We start from the raw sequence: 22,442 nt of genomic DNA on the forward strand, positions 1-22,442 counted from the left end.
AGAAACACGACATTCCATCCCCAGGATGGTAAATGAGTTTCAGCACCCTTAGCAACTCTTTCCAGTTTGTAGTAACTGCCAGACCACGGTTTTGGGTGAGTGGGGAGACCTTGAAATCAAAACTGGTGGGAGGAAAAGAAGGTGTAATTTCTGACCATGCCTGCTGAGGGCATATGAAGGGAGAGGGCACCACACCGTGGCCTCCGTTCCTACCCTTCTCTTTACCATTACCAGTCATTTCTATCTTAGCATTAAAGAAAGTTGCAAGTCTAGATGTAAGATAGGACGTGACATCACTTAATATCTCATAAAGCAGACAGAAGTTAGGAGTGAGAAGGCTAAAAAAAAACCCCACCACAAACCTCAGCTAACTTCACAAGGACGGCAGCCAGCCCGGCACCTACGTGTACGCGCTGAGATCCTGCCCGTGACTGCCTTCTTTCCTTCCGCCCAGACTCCCCAAGCTTCCACCCCAAGCTTTGCTCACCTCCCTTTGCTTTCTTTTTCACTGCAACCCAGATCTGAGAGTGTGAAACTGACACTCGATGGCTCTGAGCTGGGGGCATGTAGATTACAGAGAGGAAGCTAGGTGGAGCCTTTGCAGAACTTCTTGTTTTCAATACTTGGAATTAAGTACCTGTCTACAGACTGCAGCCCTGAACTCCCACCCTCAAAAAGCTGTGAAGTAGACAGTTGCTTCTAGTGCCCATCCTTAGATCAGCACCCTCGTCTCTTGGCCGCCTTCCCGGGGAACTCACATTGTTGGTGCCCTGTTCCCCTTTCTGGCTTGTGGATACCATGCCCTCTCTGCCAGGGCTCCCTCTTCTCTCTTGTCCCTCCAAGAAATGGACATTTTCACGCCTTAAGTGCCCATGAATAGGCATTTGAGGAAAGAAATGCTTATTAAGCATCTACCGCATGCCAGGCATTGTGCAAGTGCTTTACACACACGACTTTATTTACTTTTTAATACCAACCAGCTAGTTAGGTGTTAATACTACTATTTTACACATGACAGTTAGGAAGATCAGAGTGGTTATCTTACCAAAGTGGTACTGGGAATTACCTTACAGGTTAAGCAGCAGGATTCAGACTGAGGTCTGTCTAAATCCCATGATGGGAGTTCTTCTCATTATGTGACACTGCATTTTAAACTGTGTGGGCTTCCATAAAAAGCATTTCCATTTGTCCTTTCTGTGCCATGGTCCACAACTGACACTAATGTTGGGAATTCTAGCTAATATGCCCAGGGCCCGATACATATCTTATTTCACTTGGCTATCCCACAGAAACCCTGAACTCAAGAAGCTCTCCCAAGCCACCTCCTTCTTCCTCTCTCAGGGCATAACACCAAACCTATCTGTCATCTCAGTCAGTAACCTGGGTATTTCGTGATCTTCCCACCTTCACCTGTAAGTCACCTGCAGTTACTAGTTGAATCCTGTAGTTTTTGTCTCACGATCCTATGTGACTCTGATCCCTTCTCTGTACACCACAGCCATTCACAGCCCTCTCGTCCTCCATCTGATACCAAATCCAACCAAGTCCATCTCATATTCACACAGAACCTTCTGAAGGGAAAACGACCACATTTCCAGCCTATCTGACAACTTGCTGTGCTCTCCACTGCCTGTAGAATAGAAGTCTGACTCCTTCACAAGATGAATGAAACTGTCTTCCTTGAGGACACCCCCCTTTAAGATGCCAAACACCAGCTAAACCCCAGCTTTGCTGAATTACTCACGGGTATTGAGTGTATGACACCGTTTCCTGCCCCCATGCCTTGGTGCATGCAGGTTCCTCTGCCTGGAATGCTGTTCCTGGCAATTCTCCCCATTTCAGAATCCAACTTATTCCTATTCTTCCTTTAAAACCAGTTCAAACTGGGCGCCTGGGTGGCTCAGTGGGTTAAGCTGCTGCCTTCGGCTCAGGTCAGGATCTCAGGGTCCTGGGATTGAGTCCCGCATCGGGCTCTCTGCTCAGCGGGGAGCCTGCTTCCCTTCCTCTCTCTCTGCCTGCCTCTCCATCTACTTGTGATTTCTCTCTGTCAAATAAATAAATAAAATCTTAAAAAAAAAAAAATAAAAATAAATAAAAATAAAAAAATAAAACCAGTTCAAACTACCTCTGTAAATCCTTTACTGACCCCTCGACCAGAGCTCCTTGTTACTGGGAAATGGTTATTTCCTTCAGGTGCACAGAGCTCCACCTCATGAAATACTCCCCAGGCCCCCACTATCCCTCTACTCACTGCCCCCAGGAAAGGCAGAGGGACTTCTCAGATCCATACTTTTGGAATGAATTAGCTATAGTTGCCTAGCCCCAATATAACTTTCTTCCTGTAGGAAATAAGCTTTCCCAGGATAAGATGGCCCAATTTGGAGTCCCATATTGGCAGGCCCATTTGGCTAAGACTCTCAGATTAGTTCTCCCATTTGGCCCCCACTAGTAATGAATGTGAAATTTTGGTGCCCATCTGCCTCCCCTTTCAAACAAATTATTCATAATTCAAATGGAAAACAGAGTTACAGCTTTACTGGGTCCTCTCAGGTCTCCAGTAAACTGAACTCCAGTAAAGTGTCACACAGAATCCTCCCTCCCTGGGGCCTCCATGTGCCTAGGACACATATCTGTTAGCTTGAGGTTGTCCCATCATACGGCAATTGTTTGTTTGCACATCCAAATAAACCAAAAGGTCCTTATGGGCAGGGAAAAAATATTAGTTATCTTTGCATTCCCAGCATCTCACACTCAATTTATGTTTGTGGAATGACTGAATGAACAGAAAAATTGCTTCTGGTGGTCATTAGCAATCCTCAGTGAGATTAAGCTCTTTCAAATTATCATCTAAACCACCTTTTTCCTCTTTTTCTTCTTCCTGCTACCCATTTTAATAAAAGAGAGTAAATCATTCAAGACAGTAACATGATGATGACAATCTTATGTTGGGATTTAATGAATCAAAACACCAAGATAGTGTCTGAGAAACACTAATGCTGCCAAAACTCCTTAATTTTTTTCTACTAATTGCCTAAAAGTCTTAGAAAATAAGAAATTCTCAGTAGTATAAAATGAGCTTCTACATATAGGTTATTCCCAAATGGGAAAAACGGTCTTTTGTCTCATAAGGTGGAGATTAAAAGCATTGTATTATGGGGTTTTGTTGTTTAATTGACTGCTGGTCTTCTACGTCTGTCTACTAGTTCTGTAAAGTAATGAAAAATGAAGCATCATAAATTCATATATGTGAAGGGATGTACCTGGTTATATGGATATAGCCCGTACTGGGAATTACCTTACCTCATTTTATCTATTTTTAAAGGAATTTTCAAAGAAATGAAAATCCAAAAAAAAAAAAAAAAAAAAGTGGAGAAAATAAACTATTTGAAAAAAAATGAAGTTCAGAAAATTTCAATTCTACATGAACAGCATATATTTTCTTTCAAACATTTGAGATCAATGAATGTAATTGATTTCAAGTACAGTGTATAAGCACTCTACTGGAGGTCCATGATGCTGGAATGTGGGACAGAGTTTTTACTGAATTGTTTTCAAGTGTTTGCAACTTTAAATAATCTATTGTCACAGAAGACATATCAGAGTCAAAATCTGGTGCCATTTGTTTGTTGGGATATGGTGTAATTTAATAGACTGTGAAGTTCTAATCTGACTTGATGGCTCAGCCTTTAATCTATTAGGTTGGCAGCTAATATTTACATATCAGCAAATTCCTACCAGGCAAACTGAGCTCTTCCAAAAAAAAAAAAAAAAGTCTTAGTCTCTCCTCTTTCTGATATTGCGACATGGGATGCTCTCACACATCGACAGATTCTTCCTTGATGTCCTCACATCCAATTTCCTCCTCTCTGTTTCATTGACCTTTTTAAGTTCCAAGTTTGATATTGTCGCCACGCACCCACCACTCAGCTGAATTACTTTCACCTGCTCTGAGAAAAAAAGAGTCAGAGCCCAGATTCCAGAGGGCCCCCCTATGTCTTGATACCACTGTAAGGCCATCCACCCTGATGCCCCTTTTTCTAGTTTCAATAACCTCCAGTCAGTGCCTTGAGTAGGTCAACCTTCTCCCATGACAGGTCCTCTGACTCGCTGGGCTCGTTTTCTAGAATGCCTCTCCTCTCTCTCAGATTGGGAGCTGAGACTGATTCCTCAGAGCTGAACTCAAATCCTACGTTCTCAGAAGAATTTCTGCTCTCCCCTCCCTCCCTCTCTTAGGCTGCACACCAGGTCTCTCTGCTACACGTTCTCTTGATACTGTTTATCTTTCTTCTGTGGTACTTGGCACAGTCCTGGTTACATTTATTTTTGTGGCTATTTGATTGCTCTGCTAGACTTTCAGTGTCGGAGGGCAGAGAACCTTGTTGGGTTTTGCTCACCTTTGCTTGGCGCCTGCCACACTGCCTGGCATCTGACAAACGCAGACTGAGTGTTCACTAAATTAATGAACAGAAGACCTGGTTCTGTGATCGCATCCAAAGAAGGGATGTTGTTTTTTTGTTGCAAGTGTGACATCGGGATCATAGGCACCCTAAAGTTTGCAAAAAGAAAAAGGTCTGCTTTGGTTTGGCTAGGTGCAGCTTGAGGGAGATGGTGAAAACCAGAAGTGGTGGCTGAATTAAAGAAAGCATGGATGGACATGAAGACCCTAAGGGACCAGTGTCACCAGTCTACAGAATAAAAGGACACCAAGAAAGCTAAAAGCAGACCCAGGGATCTCTTCTGCCACAAGCTATCAACTTGTAGGAGTAGCAGAGTAAGAGGCCTATGAGTGAGAGCAGAATTTGAGATGCCATTTCTCTTAATCAGACCTAACAAGCCTATTACTCCAGAGACACCTGTACCGGACATTGAGGAAGTAAAGCAAATATGGGAACCAAGGACTAAGAGCCTTTGGCTGCCACCAGTCCCAGCACCACATGCCTGAGCAGCACCCACCCTGTTCAGTGAAGTCTTCTAGGGAGTCTCACTACAGATACAGAGAAGATCCTTACCCCTTCCAATCAAAGGATCTCTATTCCAGGCAAGAGCCATATGTCTGGGTAGGACTTGGTAATCTACAGGCTTAGCTTTGTCCCCAAGAGGCTTAGCAGTCTGGCTTGGGGTCATACTTTTGCTATAACCCAAAGTTTGTTTATCGGGGCACCTGGGTGGTTCAGTAGGTTAAAGCCTCTGCCTTCAGCTCAGGTCATGATCCTAGGGTCCTGGGATCGAGCCCCACATTGGGCTCTCTCCTCCGCGGAGAGCCTGCTTCCTCCTCTCTCTCTGCCTGCCTCTCTGCCTACTGGTGATCTCTGTCAAATAAATAAATAAAATCTTTAAAAAAAAAAAAGATTTTTTTAATCATCTAGCGTCAGTCTCTGCCAAGCTGGCCCTAAGTGAGGCTGAGACAATGCTGGAAACAAAGAGGTCATGCTGGTGATTGGAAGCTTGCTGAAACAAAGTCAGAGCAGCACAGCACATCAGTAACAGTTCTGATCTAAAGCAGAGAAACCAAGTCACATTTTCAGAGCCTGGCAACACACAGGTGTGCTGCTCAGAGAGCATTCAGGACGCGGCCTCTAGATGCCACCACTTTGGATCAAGCAGTTGGAACACAATGTGCTGGTCCTGAGACCACATCCTCCCAGGTGGCCCCTGATCCAGAATGATGAGAAATACTGGAGCCAGTGATATGGGGTTTCTCCAATGGACATACTTTGCTTGGAGATTCACCATTTGACTGGCCAAGCCCTTTTCCAGAACCGGACTGCAGACTGAAATCCTCTCCCTTCACGGGAATGAGGCTAGCTTTGCCAACTGGAGACTCTTCCCACCTACTTGTGCTCCCTTCTCCCCACTCTTGTTGGTAGATGTTTTCCCCCAAAACATATCCTGTAGCTAATATTATCTTGATGTCCACTTCTTAGGAAACCCAAAATGAAGGGTATTTGCCCCTTCAAAGTAGTACTCTGTGCACTGAGGGTGGTAATATAATTGGTGTAGTCACTACAGAAAATGGTAGGGAGGGTCCTCAAATAATTAAAAATAAAAATACCATATGGTCCAGAAATTCCACAGATGGATATTTTTCTGAAGAAAATGAAAAAGTAACTTGAAAATATATTTGTACCCACCCCCATGTCACGGCGGCATTATTTATAATAGCCAAGATATGGAAGCAATCTAAGTGTCTGTCAATGGATGAATGGATAAAAAATTAAAAAAGTGGGCTGTGTGTGGGTGTGTGTGTGTGGGGGGGGGGGTGTATAATGCAATATTATTCAGCCATAAAAAGGAAGGAAATCTGGTAGCAGTATGGACGGACCCTGGGCATTATGCTAAGTAAAATAAGTCAGACAGAGAAAGACAAAGAATGTGTAATCTCACTTGTACGTAGACTCTTAAAAAAAAATAAAAAGGGAAAGAAAAAGAAAAAAGAAAAGAACAAGCTCATAGATACGGAGAACAGACTAGTGGTTGCCAGAGGCAGAAGGTGGGGGATGGGCACAATGAGTGAAGGAAGTAATAAGGTACAGCTTTCCAGCTATAAAATAAACAAGTCATGGGGATGCAATGCAATGTAGAACTTGGAGACTACAGTTACTAATTCTGTATTGCATATTTGAAAACTGCTAAGACAGTAAATCTTAAAAGTTCTCATCACAAGAAGAATTCTGTAGCTGTCTATGTTGACAGATGTTAACCAGTCTTATTGTGGAGATCATTTTATGATATATACAAATATTGGATCATTATGCTGTACACCTGAAACTAATATATGCTGTATGTCAAATACACCTCTGTAAAAAAGGGGGTACTCCCTGAAAATAAAGATGCATTTGAACTACTGAAATATCCCTTAAAAAAGATGTTATTCCATATGTATATCACAAAAAATATCTCTTCTAAATGTGGCCAGTACAATATGAGATGAAGGAACTTCAGAGAACTGACATATGTCTGCGAGGAGACACTGTCGCTCTGGAAGATTATTATTTAGAAGAACAGTTGCTGCCGACAAAATCAGGAAGGAAGCTGCTGTTTGAAAACATTCGGAATGTCTGCGACAGTTTCCTCTGAGGACAGACTTCAAGGATGATATACGGTGCAAGTGAGCAGGGCAGAAAGAATCAGCTTGGGGTGTGTTAGAAGTAAACCTTCAACGTGACATTAAAATCAGCCCCATTTTACTTGAATTTCAGTACCTCCTTTAATTACCTGTGCTGTGTTTGGCAAACTGACCAACCTCTCTGAGTCCAAATTCCCTCAACTATAAAAAGATTGTGGGGCTCCTGGATGGCTCAATTGGTTAAGCCTTTGCCTTTGGCTCAGGTCATGATCCCAGGGTCCTGGGATGGAGCCCCGCATTGGCCTTCCTGCTCAGTGGGGAGCCTCCTTCTCCCTCTCCCTTTGCTCCTCCCCCAGCTTGTGTGCACACTCTCCCTTCTCTGTCAAATAAATAAAATCTTTAAAATAATTTAAAAAATAAAAAGATTATTTTTTTAAAGATTTTATTTATTTATTTGAGAGAGAGAAAGAAGGTGAGGATGTGTGGGAACACAGCGAGAGGGATAAGCAGACCCTGCACTGAGTGTGGAGCCCAACGCAGGGCATTCTGGGACCCCAAGATCATGACTTCAGCAGAAATCAAGAGCCGGATGTGCAACCAACTGAGCCACCCAGGCACCCCTATAAGAAGATTATTGATCTTCGTGGGGCGCCTGGGTGGCTCAGTGGGTTAAAGCCTCTGCCTTCGGCTCAGGTCATGATCCCAGGGTCCTGGGATTGAGGCCCGCATTGGGCTGGCTCTCTGCTCAGCAGGGAGCCTGCTTCCTCCTCTCTCTACCTGCCTCTCTGCCCACTTGAGATCTCTGTGAAATAAATAAATAAAATCTTAAAAAAAAAAAAAAAACTAAACAGCCTATAGGATGTTTAAAAAAAAATTATTGATCTTCATTCTGAAGGGCTGCTATGAAGATGAAATTTAATGTATGTGCTCACTTAACACGATAGGAGTTAACTGTCATCTTCTGTCCCTTCTAGGGCTTCCTCCCGTCAACATCTATGCTGACCAGCAGAAAAGGGGAGGCAAAGTTCACTCACCATTTAGCCACGCGCAATGTACAAGATGTTCACAAGCTGGAAAACTGAGCGCATTTCCCTTTATTCACAACTCAAATCTTTACCCAAATGATCTCACCGTCTGATGTCAGCTCAAGCTGCTTCCAAATACCACCTCAGCTCCTCCCTCTCGCTCACAAGAACATCAAAACCATAGCCTTTCTCTCTTTATCATTCATACGTCATTTTGTGTCTCCAAGTATTTGCCAACGAAGACATCCTCTTCTTCTAACCTGAACTTGTTCTTCCAATTCTACTACTTCAAATAATACCATCTCTGCCAATTCAGTTCACAGCACACATACTAGACAATCGCCCTATTTACTATTTTAATGAACTATGTTTTCCTCCAGATTAGTAAGCCCCATCAGGAGGTACTCAAAAACAGGATCAAAAATACGGTGCTTGGTAGACCGTGACTTTGAGCGGCCATACGACTGGCTAACCTAGCCAATATCAAACGCCATTTGCCTACTATTAATTAAAGGGAATTTTGATGAGTTATGACATGTGGGTTTTTTTTTTTTTAAGATTTTATTTATCCATTTGAGAGCGAGAGAAAGAGCAAGCATAAGTTGGTGCAGAGGGAGAAGCAGACTCCCCACTGAGCAGGGAGCCCAATGCAGGGCTTGATCCCAAGACCCTGGGATCATGACCTAAGCTGAAGGCAGACGCTTAACGGACTGAGCCACCCAGGTACCCCAAGTTGTGACATGTATTTACAAATGACAGAGCACTGAGCTCCAGAGAGATACTTTGGGGGCTGTGGGAGCTGTCCAGAGAGAAGTCCCGAGTCTCCAAGAGGAGACTCCACCTCCCAGCCTCCACCTCAAAGGACACTTCACATCATATAAGCTCCTCTGCCACAAGAGGTCATGCTTGCATCTCTTTCACAGTGTTCTATAAATCCTTTTCTGCTTCTCTTCACCTACATCTATACGGCATTGCTTAGCTGAGCCAGTATGTTAACCTTCTTGGATGCAACAAACCAACCCATGGTTTAATTAGACTGTTCGGGCACTTGTTAGCTCTGCCCCAGGCCTGAAACATGTCTTTTCCCCTGGCATCTCTGGCTCTTCGGAAGTGCAGAATTCTGTTTTTAGGGAGCTCAAGGATACCCAGTAAATGATTTCTTCCATGATGCCACAATAGAATTCTGTGCTGTCCGGTTAGATCATCTTACAATACAGGGTGGGCACCTCAATGAGGTCATTGTTCAGACACCAAGTAAAGACCTTGGGCAAGAGTAAATACTGAACCTACCATCATTCTACTTGAGAAGCTAATTTGCAAATTGTGTGTTTATTATGAAAGGGGAAGACTGGATCTGTTTCAACTCCCTCTCCCCACTGAGATAGCTATGACATTGAAGGGAGTCGGTCTGTGTTCTGGAAACAGTCAGTGAGAATGCTGTTGGAAATCAATGCAACAAAATTATTGATAGAATACTAGATTAGAAGCCACTCGATAGCTAGAAGACCCTGAACATGCTTCTGGGACTCAAAATTTCCCTCATTTTATAATGTGAAACATGGGATGGAAGAGCTCTAAAAGCAATCCTATGTCTAAAAATCTCTTATTTTATGATACAGGCCAAATAATTGAGTGGTTACAGTATGCAGAAAAATTAAGAAATGCCATAAATGAATAATAGCACTTTGATGACTTTCTTATTTTGTTTTTCTTGACCATTTATATTCTCTTACTGCTTTACAACTGTTTTTAGGCAGGCCTGGAATTATGAAGGGAAATGAGTATCACAGACTACTCCAGGCAGATTACTCTGCCTTCCTCTACCTACCTGCAAGTAGTTCACCAAACTGAACATGAGAGAGCTCTCAAAAGCAGTAATAAAATCCAGGTGAGCCCATTTATTGCCCAAGCCCTCTCTCCTGGCCTCCTCCTGTATCCACCTGTTAGAGCCTCTGGTTTGCCCCGAGAGCCACCTTCCTCTTTGCTTTCCTCAGCTGACTAATATCTCTCAAATCCCTAAGGGACTTTGCCCCCCAACTTTTTTATTTCGGTTAACTGACAAATTTCTAAGTGCTTAAACCTCATTAAATAAATATTTACCAAAATAAATAAATAAATAAAACTTTTGTCCATTCTTTCAGTTCTTCTTTTCTCTAGTTAGACTCAAACATCAGAAAATGCCAATGATATTATTAGTTCTTGTTCTTATTAACCAGACTGGAAGTTTATTACCTTGCTAATAAGAAGCGAATGAGATGTAAAAGCAGTTTCAGGTGAGCGTTGGTAAAAAATTATTTGAAATTTAGAGAGAGGGGAGGGAGGGAAAGAGAGAGATGAATGGGGGGTAACAGAAAGGAGAAATAAAAGATAAGTAAAATCTAACTCAGAGGTCATATCCTTCACAAATCCTAGACCTTCGCAGGCAAAATTAACAACCCCTAACTCAGGGCTCCCCTGTGTCCTTTTCTTTTTGTCTATTTTGCTAACGTACCATATAACATGTGGTATTCTAGTTGACTGACTATCTTCTACCCTCATGAGTGCCTTGAGGTCAAGAATCATGTCACCTGTATCTTTGTAAAACCAGTGCGTGTTTACATTCAATAAACAAATGTTGAATTTAAATGAAAAGTGAACTATCAGGGATGACTGGAGATTCCAAGAGCCACAAAGATGGGGCTGACATCATGCCTTCTGGCCTTCTGCTCATTCTCTAGCTTGCCTGGCTTAGTCAGAGACCGGGAACCTTCCCTGAAGTTTACATTTTCTGGAATTGTTCACGTAAATTAATTTCTATGGTTCTTATCTCAAGGCTCTACAAATCCTCCCTTACTCAGTATTGTCAGTCAATAAGATTCATGAAGCCTCTGTTGGCTGAGTATCATATAAGGGCTTCAAAGAACGTGTAACGGATATGATCCCCTCTTTAGGAAGCTCACAATTTAGGGGGCTTGAGGGTAGACTTCAAAACATCTGTGAAATAAACCTATCAATACTATGGCCATGAACAGTGTTTATTAGTTTTTCTCTTCTTCTTTTATTCCCCAGGCTTCATAAAATCTTATTCTCATTTGCGACTCTGCAAAAATTCCTTGAATTATCAATTCCCCAATTCCCACCTTGCTACTTTCTTATCCCCTACACTTTCAAACATCTCTGATCTGGTTGGTCTTTTGAAAGAGAATGTGTGGAACTGAGGAGCTGCCACAGACTTGAATCAGACTCCAAAATAATTTTTAATGGGCAAAAATGAGTCTCTGCCGTAACCATAATCCCCACCCAGGGCAGCTCAAAGAGTACTACTATCCTTGTACTACAATCAGGTAATGCTCATACGGGTACCACAAGCGAGGGTACTCATTCTAGTATCATTTAGAAGTTAGAATCCAGTACTATTTAGTATTTAATATCTAGCTTTATTTCTTGAATAATTACTGAATAGTACTAACTATTCAGTAACACTAAATTGATTTGTTTAGGAAACAAAGAGGTTAATACAAAATATTAAAGCTCTAATTCCCTAAGAGTTCTACAAGATTTTTCAAAAGGCACATTTGCAAACTCTCCCTTTGTTCTTTTTCCAAAGCCAGAGATAAAGGTATTTGTTTCAAGACTCTGATCTTTGAGTTCACCTTCATTCAGTCTATATTCCCATTTAATCATGTTATCATATTCTTTTTTTTATTATTTTAAAGATTTTTATTTATCTATTTGATAGACAGAGAGAGATCACAAGTAGGCAGAGAGGCAGGGGGAAGCAGGCTCCCCGCTGAGCAGAGAGCCCGATGTGGGGCTCGATCCCAGGACCCCAAGATCATGACCTGAGCCGAAGGCAGAGGCTTAAACCACTGAGCCACCCAGGCGCCCCAAATCATGTTATCATATTCTTAAGCCAATCCTTTCTCTCTCTCCCACCCCTCACTCTCTGCCTTCCTACCTCCCTGTCTGCAGCCCCCACCACACCTCCTTCCTTTCCTGCTTTTTGTTTGTTTGTTTGTTTTAGCAGGGGCAGGGACATATCTCTCTAGACGTTCAACCAGGCCAGAAGAAGAGGTGGCCATGGGGTTTCAGAGAGTTAGCAAAAATCCACCCTCCCACCACCACAGCTGTGTGCAGACACTTACGTTGAAGTCGTACAACACACCAAAGTTAGCCGCAGATGCCTCTTCAGCTCTGGGAACTGTCTTCCTAGGTAAACTGCCATATGGCAAACCCCAGAGGTACTATACAGAGAAGCAAAGAAGGCAGTTAATAATTGGAAACAAAGTCTGAGCCACACATGTGATCACAAATGGTTTTGTTTAAAAGCACTTCTTACACATTTTCATGGCGACTCTGTGGGTCTCCACGTGGGGTCCCCTTTTCTGGGAATCGACTACTAAATCCAGAGTGAAGAACAAAGGCAGTGCTAAGAGCTCTGCATGCTGAGCTCAGTGGACCACCAGCAGTTGGCCAACCACATTGCCCAGAGGCTTGCTGAGAAGCCCCACTACTCACCACCACTGCCAAACTGGTCTTTCTTAAGGGGAGGCCTGGAGAGAACAGAGGCCTCTGGGGAAACTAGAGTGTTCAAAACAACAACAACACAACAACAACAAAAAACACATACTACCCACATCTTCCTATGGGGCTACCTCCTAGGGGTGGAGGTGGAGGGAGATTCTGTCCTTCATGTTAAGGAAGAGAAGACTCAAGGGAATCGCTCATCAGTTTAAGGGTGTCAAACAGGAGGAAAGATTGCACCCTCAATATATTTGCTTTACCACTAATTCAGGTTTACTGCCCTCATCTGATGCTCCCAGACTCAAAGAGGAGTTATTAGAGTTATTAGAGGCAGAGCCAACAGGGGAGAGAGCAAGAACAGGGCTCCAGCAGGTGTCTTGGTGAGAACTGGAGAAAGCACCCCCCTAGCCCTGGGGCAGATGCCACTTCTTGTGTAACATGAAAACTTTCCTTCCCCTGGGCTGGAGGTAGAGGATGAATGTGGCTGGAAGCCTGGGTGCCAAGCCTGCCCGGGCAAGGGCTGGAAATCAACCCCTCTTTCTACCCTCTGCACAAGAGGCACGGGTTTCATGGAAGCTTCTAGGCTTCCTAGGATTGAGCAGAGCAGAAGGCGGGCCCTGTCCATGCTGTCTCACCCCAAAGTCGGGGGCCGCAAAGGACAAAGAAGATTAAGGTCTCAGGCTTGCCCAGCGACACAGGAACTTTGGGCAAAAGGGCATCTCCCTAGAAGGTATGCTGAACCAGGCTGGTGGGAGCAAGCAGAGGCAAAATGGAGCTTTGAGCTCCGGGGAAGGGACCAGCCTTGGCCTCCGGTGTTGCTGCAAAGCTAGCACGTCTTCCTTTGTTCTTTTGCTGGAGCTGGGAACCATTGCCTGGAAAACAGGATCCCTCTCAGCACCTTACACAAACCTGTAAGACAGCATCCAAAAGACAATACGCTTCTTCATTCTTGGACTATATCCCATCGGACACAGACTGGCTCCCTGCCCTCTCTCTCAGGCATTCTGTAATCTCCTAGAGGTGGAGCAAACCAGCCACAACCTTCCATTTCCATGGCGGCTGTGCGGTGTAGGGGAATGAGCAAGCGTGGCTCACAGAACTTCAGAGACCCTGAGTCTGACACTACGGGGCGTCGTGATAGCCAGTGAAGGAGTTTCAGGGTTCCTTAGAGAGGTGGCCAGAAAGAAAGCTGGGGTTAATTTGAAGGTGATGACACGCATTCTGCCTCGCTGTCTGAAGTTTTCACTTGAGAGATGGACTCTACAGGACTTCTGATCTGCGTCCACGGTCTCCTAGCCCTAGAACCTTCCGAATTACTTCAGGGATTCTAAAACTAATGGATTAGGTTGCAAAATCTTGGGACGAAGGGTGCAATCATGGTACTACACCCAGAACAGCATTAAAAAAAAAACAAAAAACCTCACTCTGGGATACGAGTTAAGCCCAATAAGCAATGAGTGACTCTGTTTCCACAGTTGTAAATGGGAAAAGAAAACTCTTCTATAGTCTACATTGTGAATTTGTTGTGAGGCTCAGGAAATAGAAGAAGTGAAAGTGGTTTTGCGCTGTTAAAAGCTAAAACTTGTCATGAATGTTAGGAATTATACCCGTGGGGAGGCTTGATACAGAAACTGGCCCTGATTCAAAACCATGAGGATAACAAGTCCCTCAAAACACTTAGTTTTGGCTGTGGGCAATGCTGTTCTGAACAAACTGGCTTTGAAATAATGGTACCTGAAAAGACCCTTTGTAGCTTGAGTAAAGCCTAACCTGCCTTTTGTACAAGTAAGCATCCAGTGGTCAGAGTCCTTTAACTTCTTATGGATAAAGGCTCCAACCGCAGTCTTGCTTCTTGGCCTTAGTTGATGGACTCTTCCCACCACCCCTCATGCCCCCTTTTAACTCAGGGCTTTGCCTTCTTCTTCAGTCTGGAAGCACCATCTGTTTTCCTCTCCTCCCTGTCCTTGATCCTAAAAGACCCCTACCCTACTGCGTATGCGTACATGTGCGTGGGTTGGGAGGGGGGAGGGCTGGTTTATCACATTTTACATCCGGAAAAAAATTGCTCGCTTTGTGTTTCTTCGGATATAAAAGCTAAATGTCCTGAGTTGCACTAAGATGTTTTTCAAAGCAAACTTGGCAAAATAAATACAATTCACAAGGTGTGAAAGCCTTCCTTTTGAGCAATTAACATTTGAGCACAGAGACCATCTTGGGAATCTGATAGAAGCCATGAACCATTCCACATAAAAATGTATGTTTAAACATTCACACGGCATTTTATGTATGATTTCAGGAGGCTCATCTACCCTCTGGAGCAAGGATTAGGATCTTTGGCCCATGGGTACCATTTTGAAGATGAACGTTGTTGCAAGCACTAGGACTTCAAGAGCGGGTATCGGCCAGTTAATCGTGCTATTCTTCAAAAGAGAGAAGAAATTTTCTAGGACGGTGATCACATTTTAGCTTTTTATTTTTTGGGGGGTAGATGAAAAGTCCAATTCTTACCTCTGGCAACATGATGAGGCTGAACGTCAGGATGAAGAGAACCATGTTGACCCCATACATCCATCTCAAGAAGAGGAAGTATGAGGCCACGGAGGAGCCAAACTGACCTGTCAAAGAGAACATGAAAAGGCTGGAAGGCAGGTCAGCACCAAGCGAGACAAAAGCTGTATCTTGGTGCTTTCAAAAATAAATCTGCTCATCGCAACACACTGGCCCTTTCCACATTGACAGTCTTCAGCAGTCTGTTTCTATCCAGGAAAAGAAAATGTTCATTTAATGGTAATGGAAGTGCTCCCTGCTAGGTAGATACAGTTGCATAGAATGACTGTGACCTACACCTTCAGAGCCCACCCAAGGGACAGCAGCCTGGGGCTTAGCTAGGATTGCTAGTTGAAGAGCCCATTTTATTCCCAGAGGTAATAAGTGAATATTGTTAAGTGAGTGGATACCTTAAAGTGATTACAAGACCTGCCAGTAGTTAGCAACCATTATTGTTATAATCACTATACTTCTGCCTCCCTTCTCTCGGGCAACAATGCCCTTCTCCAAGGCCTTTCCCATATCCTTCAGGGACAGCTCCCCTGCAGACCCTCCAGGGCTATTTGTGTGTGCGTCACTGCCATGTTTTAGGTACCATGTAGGAGCTGAAGTTCATTCCCTCACTCTTCACATATTTAAAGTATCTTCTGTCAGGTATTATCTTAGATGCGAAACACGATGTCACAGGGTTATCACCCTAATGTAACTTACATTTTAGTGAGGTATGGAAACAACAGAGAGGCGGGAATTTTAAAAACAAATAAATAAAATATGTATCTATTTATCATTAATATATATGCTACATTCTACTATATATATTAAATGTATGTACAGTATATGTCATATTATACACTATATATGTATATTCATATACATTGTATAGTATCTGTATTTTGTAGGATATATCATATGCATGTAGCATATATAGGATATATATGTATTATATATAAAATCACATACAATTGCAGTATTGTAATAATTATAAATGTATGTAATCATTATAATCAGATGGTCCTAGAGAAAGGAGGTAAAATATTGAGAGCGTTGCTTCCGATTAGCTCGCTGAGAAAGGTGTATTAGGGCAACATCTGAGCAGTTGTCTCAAGCTGGACAAAGAGGAAGCAAAGCCCCGGCTGGGGAAGAGCAGCTCAAGTGGAGGAAAAGAGCGAGAACAAATATCTGGACACAGGCAAGAGCTCAGGACAGTTGAGGAACAAGCCGAAGGACTATGTGCTTGGAGCCCTATAAACAAGGGAAAGCAGTGACGGATGATGATGAAGAGACAAGCCAAAGCACACTGCATAGGGCCTCCTAAGAACAGGTAAGAAGTGAGACTTTTATTTTAAATTGTTGAGAAAGTCACCCAACAGGTGTTAAGTAGCTGGGTGGTGGTGGGGAGGGGCATAGAATGGGACCTTTAAATTCTTTTCAGCTTTGGGAAATGAATTGGGAGGAGACAGGGAAGAATGTGCCATCAACCTGCACATGCCCCGGGGGAAAGTGATCTGTCCAAATGGTATTTATGAGAAAAAAATTTTTTAAGTTTTTTTTTTTTTTTTAATTTGACAGACAAGAGATCACAAGCAGGCAGAGAGGCAGGCAGAGAGAGGAGGAGGAAGCAGGCTCCCTGCTGAGCAGAGAGGCCGATGTGGGGCTCGATCCCAGGACCCCGGGATCATGACCTGAGCTGAAGGCAGAGGCTTAACCCACTGAGCCACTCAGGCACCAAACAAGAAAAAATTTTTAAAAATGTATCTTAAATCAGAGAATGGAAGAGGAAGAAAGAACAGAAATTTGGAATCTCAGGTTGAGATTTCATCTGATAACAAAAGCCACACTTTTTCTTTGATTATCACTTGAAGTTCAACATCAAGTAGCTAGTTTTCTTCCCAATTCCCAATGCCCCTAAGCAGTTGCCCAAGAAGAAATGATGAACACCCACAGCCGCCCACCCCATCAGGCCCTTTTTCCCGACTCATTCAGCAAAACACGTCCAGGGACCAATGGCTTTCTTGGCCCTCTAGCTCTGCACCGTCACCAGTGGGGAAACATTATTGCCGAAAGGAGGCTCAGGTGAAGCAAATTCCAGTCTCTGCTTAGTAAGTTAAGGCTGAGCTCACACGAGAGTCATGCTTCCCTTTCTGAAACTCAGGTCTATTCTGTAGGACTTGCCTTGCCTATCCCCAAAGCACAGTGACCATTTTTATAGGAACTTAAAAAAAAAAAAAAAAGTCAGCATGTAAATGGACATTTAAAAAAAATCAATTATTATCTAGTCTGAATGTTTGGATCCATTTCCCTTTGTAGAGAGAGGCAGAGCTCTACTGGATTTCTAAAAGCGTGTGGTTTTGATAAACATGCCCGCAGGAGCTGTAACCCGATGCACAGGTCCATCTGCAGAAAGGCGGCGCAGATCTGCCCTTCCCAGGCCATCTGATCATCCACCTGGCTCCCCCTGATTTCAGATCATCTCAGGGCCGTTATCTATGTTCTCTGGTAACAACTGCCCAAGCCCCGCCACAGCCGGGTTCCCGTGTCATGTTTTATTGAAGGCAGGAGACTTCCTGCTTGCTAGTCATTATAGCTACTCATTAACTGAAGAAGGAACTTAGCCTCTAGGTATCTGGAGCAAGTTTTTCCTGAAACACCCAGACCTTCTGGTAGAGAGTCCCAAACACAGGGTGCTCACTCATCCCTCCATCTTTCCCTCCTTCCTTCTTAAAGTTCTGCTCTTCTCATTGGCATCTACCACCCACCTTCTCCCAGCCTCCATGCACAACCCTAGCAAATAAATTTCTTAAACTGAATACAGAGTACAAATAGACCTAAAGGCAAAAAAGAGAAGCAAATTATAATGCTTCCGAAAGTATCCCCTCCCCCAGATATAATCTATATTCGTTATGCATGAAATATACTTTAGATTCCAAAGCTTTCAAGCTCCATTTTTTCACAACTATTTTATTGGAAGTAGAGAAGGAACCATTAAGCAGCCCCCCTTCCTTATTTTTTTTTACACAATCCTAAGTCTAAAGGAAATGAATTTCAGGAAAACAGATTTCATTAAAAGTAGTGATTGTACAAATGACCCAGACAAAGGTCAAAAAGACCAAGAAATCCAGAAGATGTTGTTCCTTCTATAGAACATCTATCAAGGGCAGAGGACAGACATCAGTAACAAAAGAAAGATTGAGAAGGAAAGAACACAAATCAACCGGTTGGCATCCAAGCTCCACAGGACCTTTCCTGTCTCAATACAAAAATAAAAAAGGAGAAATCTTTCCTCTTCATATCCATTTATCCTAGTGGTTTTGTCTGATCAGAGGTAGGTGGCTAAATCTGGCGTTGACTGAAAAGAGAAACCTTCCTAAAGTGTAGCTAAGAAATCATAATTAAAAAGAACAGTCATTCCATGTGCTTAGTCTCCTAGATTAAATTGCTTTACTCTTGTAAAAAACAGGAATGGGGAGGGGTGCCTGGGTGGCTCAATGGGTTAAAGCCTCTGCCTTCGGCTCAGGTCATAATTCCAGGGTCCTGGGACAGAGCCCCACGTCAGGCTCTCTGATAGGCAGGGAGCCTGCTTCCTCCTCTCTCTCTGCCTGCCTCTCTGCCTACTTGTGATGTCTGTCTGCCAAATAAATAAATAAATGAATCTTAAAAAAAAAAAAAAAAAAGAACAGGAATGGGTAGTAGTGGTAGTAGTAGTAGTAGTACTAGTAGTAACAGCTGACATATGTTGCTGGTCAATTATGCATAAACTTCAATTACTGTAAACTTCGTCAGCTCATTTTATTGCTCCTAGAACCCAGTAAGGTTAAGTGTTATTAGTCCCACTGTGTGGATGGGGAACCAAAAACAAACACAGCATTTGACTGAACCAAGACTTGACTAATGACAGCAACAGCTAACATTTAATGCATTTTGTTTCAGTACCTATTTTGATCTTGTGTATTAATTCCTTTAGTCATCATGAATTCCTGCAAGAAGAGAACTCCTATACTCTCACTGTACAGAGACTTAGGCCCGTGGGTTACACAGCTAGTAAATGATGGAACCAGGGTTACATAGGGAGTTATGTAGTGATGGGTAGTCAGTAATGGAGCCAGGACTCTAAACTAGGCAGCCTTGATCTGTAGGTGTTCGACTCCAAATCCAGATCTCTCTTAACCACAGTGGTATACTGCTACTCAAGTAGAATCGTAATAACACTATTATAAATTAAAAAAAAAAAAAAAAAAAAAAAAAACCTAGGGGCGCCTGGGTGGCTCAGTGGTTTGGGCTGCTGCCTTCGGCTCGGGTCATGATCTCAGGGTCCTGGGATCAAGCCCCGCATCGGGCTCCCTGCTCCGCAGGAAGCCTGCTTCCCTCTCTCTCTCTCTCTCTCTGCCTGCCTCTCTGCCTACTTGTGATCTCTATCAAATAAATAAATAAAATCTTAAAAAAAACAAAACAAAACAAAACTAGAATATACAGAGTAAATAAGCCATGAATGTATGCCTGAAAAAAACACAGGCAATTTCCACCAATCAGCTAAGGCCATTCACATTCATAAATTGGAACAGTGCCCAGAAATGACAAATTCTTTTTTTCTTTAATCTGACTAATAAATTCTGTTTCCATAATGAATTATTAATATAGTAAAACAGAGTCCTTGGTACATATTCGAGTGAGGCCTTTTAAGCTTATGCAATATTCTTGTTGCTGAATTTCCTTGCATTTCTTTTAAACTAAGGTTAAAAGTTTCACTTCTCCCTTTGGTTATTTATTATTAAGGCAAAGTAATTTATAGTCTGTCATCATGTATAATTTCCTCTTGAACAGATGGGTAATAAGACAGGCAAACAAATATGAGCATTTCTAAATGGGAAAAAAAAAGACCAATTTAATCACCTGCTGTATGAACACAGTATAAATACCATCTCATTAGGCTAGGACATGAAGCATAGTTTCTTTCGAACTGTTCTAGGGGAATTAAATGTGGCAAATTTGATTTCCATTTTCTGCAGCTCTGAGGCCTATAGGGAAACATGAAGACATGAAACTTGAAGAAACTCTGTTCTTAGGGTTGTCTATCTACAGATCTTTCCAGTCTGAAAAATACGTCACTCACACCTTATTTTAATGCCACACTTTACTATTAAGAAGAAGTAGATTTCACTTCTGAGAAAGACTTGTCATCTCCAGATTGAAGGACATTCCATGATTTAATCCATGGTTTTGATAATAATTCTGGAGTCACAATGGATACAGACTGTATTTCCTGGGAGTACAAATACACAGCTTTATCAGCAAAATACGTAATACAATGTAGTTAATATGGTGTATCCTTGTAGGTAATCCTGGGGTTCTTAGCATGGCCTCTTCTTCACAAGGCCGACATGACAGTAAAATGCAACAGCAGCCCCACGTGAAGTAGAAGTTCACAGCACCCCTTTGTGGCAGGAATGACCAAATCTATTTTTGATGTGAAAAACAAAAACAAAAACAAAAACAAAAAACCACCTAGGGTCCTTAAGGAACTATCTAGTCCACACTCACAAAGGAATCCAGGCCTTACTGGAATCAAGATAGGATCAAGCATGAGTTTTAGACGTAAGCTCCCCTCTCCATTCCGCCAATTATTAGAGTTTTATGAAAACTCAGAGAAGGCTGGCAATTTGGGACTCTCTTAAAACCACACTTAAAAAAATACTTGTTTAGTATTATCTAGAGATTGAGCGGAGAATGAGGGCAAATGGATTAGAAAGACTCTGGAATGGAACTTAGCTGCTCCTGTTTTAAACATGCCTCTGACCACAATCTGAAATTTCTTCATGACTTAATTGCTTCTACTTTCTGACCTGTCTTCCCCAGCCACATGCATATTAACGTAACTGGATGCAAGATCGAGCCTTGACTGTCCTTTTCATCACTGCATGCCCAGTGCCTGGAAACAGGCCGAATAGTGGCAGGTACTCCGTGAATATTTGCTCAATTAATCAGCCCAGCCAAGTTTATTTTGAAGATTAAATGAGGTATTACGTTAGATTATTCTTACTTTCAAAAGGAAATATAATAGTCTTTCTGAAACTTCTGTAGGATTAAATGGTCATTTCTGTAAGGGAAAAGTATTGGTGTTATTTTACAATATGAAATATGTATTTTATAAATAGGGTACATATTTAATCTACTTTTTTCTAAGAACTAGTGGAGAAGGTAAATTATGCAGGCCTCAGTCGCTGTAAGTCTCTTTTTCATTTAACCATTTTAATGATTTATCACTCAAAAGTATAAAGAACTTCATCTGCTTACATATAAATCTCAAGCTGATTGTAACTTATAAATCATAGAATGTTGGGTTGGAAATTGCCTTGCATAGGAACCAATTAAACCCCAAATTTGGGGGAAGCTCCAAATGCAGAAACAGAGGGCCCCAAGTATAAAAGGATTATCCATATTATAGAGCCAATCAGGGGCAAAAGGACCTCAACCTTTAGAAAACTGACGGCATGCCCCATTTCTTTCCCAATTTCCATTTACTTCAGTGTCAAAGACCATCACAAAGGCCTGCCTCCCCGTCCTCCGTAGGGTCCTTCCTAGGAGATGGCTGGTGCAACCCAATCAACCCGATGACTTGACTAACACTCATACTAAGCCTCTTAGAGAGGCTTCCCGCTTGCCAACTACTACAATAGTCCAAAAGCATATGATGTACTGATGATTACCATTAAGATCATAATGCATTAAGCATCTTAGAGGAACTTAAGTACATAATTAAAGAAATAACTCATTCAAAATAAACACAGGAGAAAATGGGACACAATTCCCCAAATAAGATAATGATCAAGAAAATCTCTAACTGCTCATCCTGAGGCAGCAGGAAAAGTTTATAAAATCTTCCTTCAAGTAACAAACGAGTAAGACCCATTGAGAAAAACCACAAGCTGTGGACTCAGACAGACTTCCTGACTTCTCAGCTCCTCTGGTAACTCATTCTGGGACCTTGATTTAACTGCGACTTGAAAACAGGAAGCATAAAGGGCACACTGCAGGCATGTTCGAGATTATATGAAGTGTCTGTGGGGTATCTAGGTGACATGTGAAGAGGGGTGGTTGTGGCCGTTGTTGGTGGAATAGAAAATAAGGATCAGTTCTTCACAGTGAGGCAAAGCGCTTTCTCCACAAAGGTGGAGAAATCAGGGGCACCTGGGTGGCTCAGTGGGTTAAGCCTCTGCCTTCGGCTCAGGTCATGATCTCAGGGTTCTGGGATCGAGCCCCATATCGGGCTCTCTGCTCAGCAGGGAGCCTGCTTCCTCCTCTCTCTC

The 22,442-nt window shown here is 42.6% G+C and overlaps 1 protein-coding gene across 1 annotated transcript in view; it reads right to left on the bottom strand.

Annotated features, from left to right (window-relative positions):
* TMC1 (transmembrane channel like 1) overlaps positions 1-22,442 on the bottom strand; it is a 384,104-nt gene that overhangs the window by 47,933 nt on the left and 313,729 nt on the right. Inside the window, exons 13-14 of the mRNA XM_059143592.1 lie at positions 15,103-15,209; positions 12,216-12,314 (exon numbers count right to left, since the gene is read on the bottom strand). Coding sequence (XP_058999575.1) covers positions 12,216-12,314; positions 15,103-15,209 — 206 coding nt within the window. The remainder of the gene's footprint in view (positions 1-12,215; positions 12,315-15,102; positions 15,210-22,442) is intronic.

Source organism: Mustela lutreola, chromosome 12, assembly GCF_030435805.1.
Source record: "Mustela lutreola isolate mMusLut2 chromosome 12, mMusLut2.pri, whole genome shotgun sequence".
Lineage (NCBI taxonomy): Eukaryota > Metazoa > Chordata > Mammalia > Carnivora > Mustelidae > Mustela > Mustela lutreola.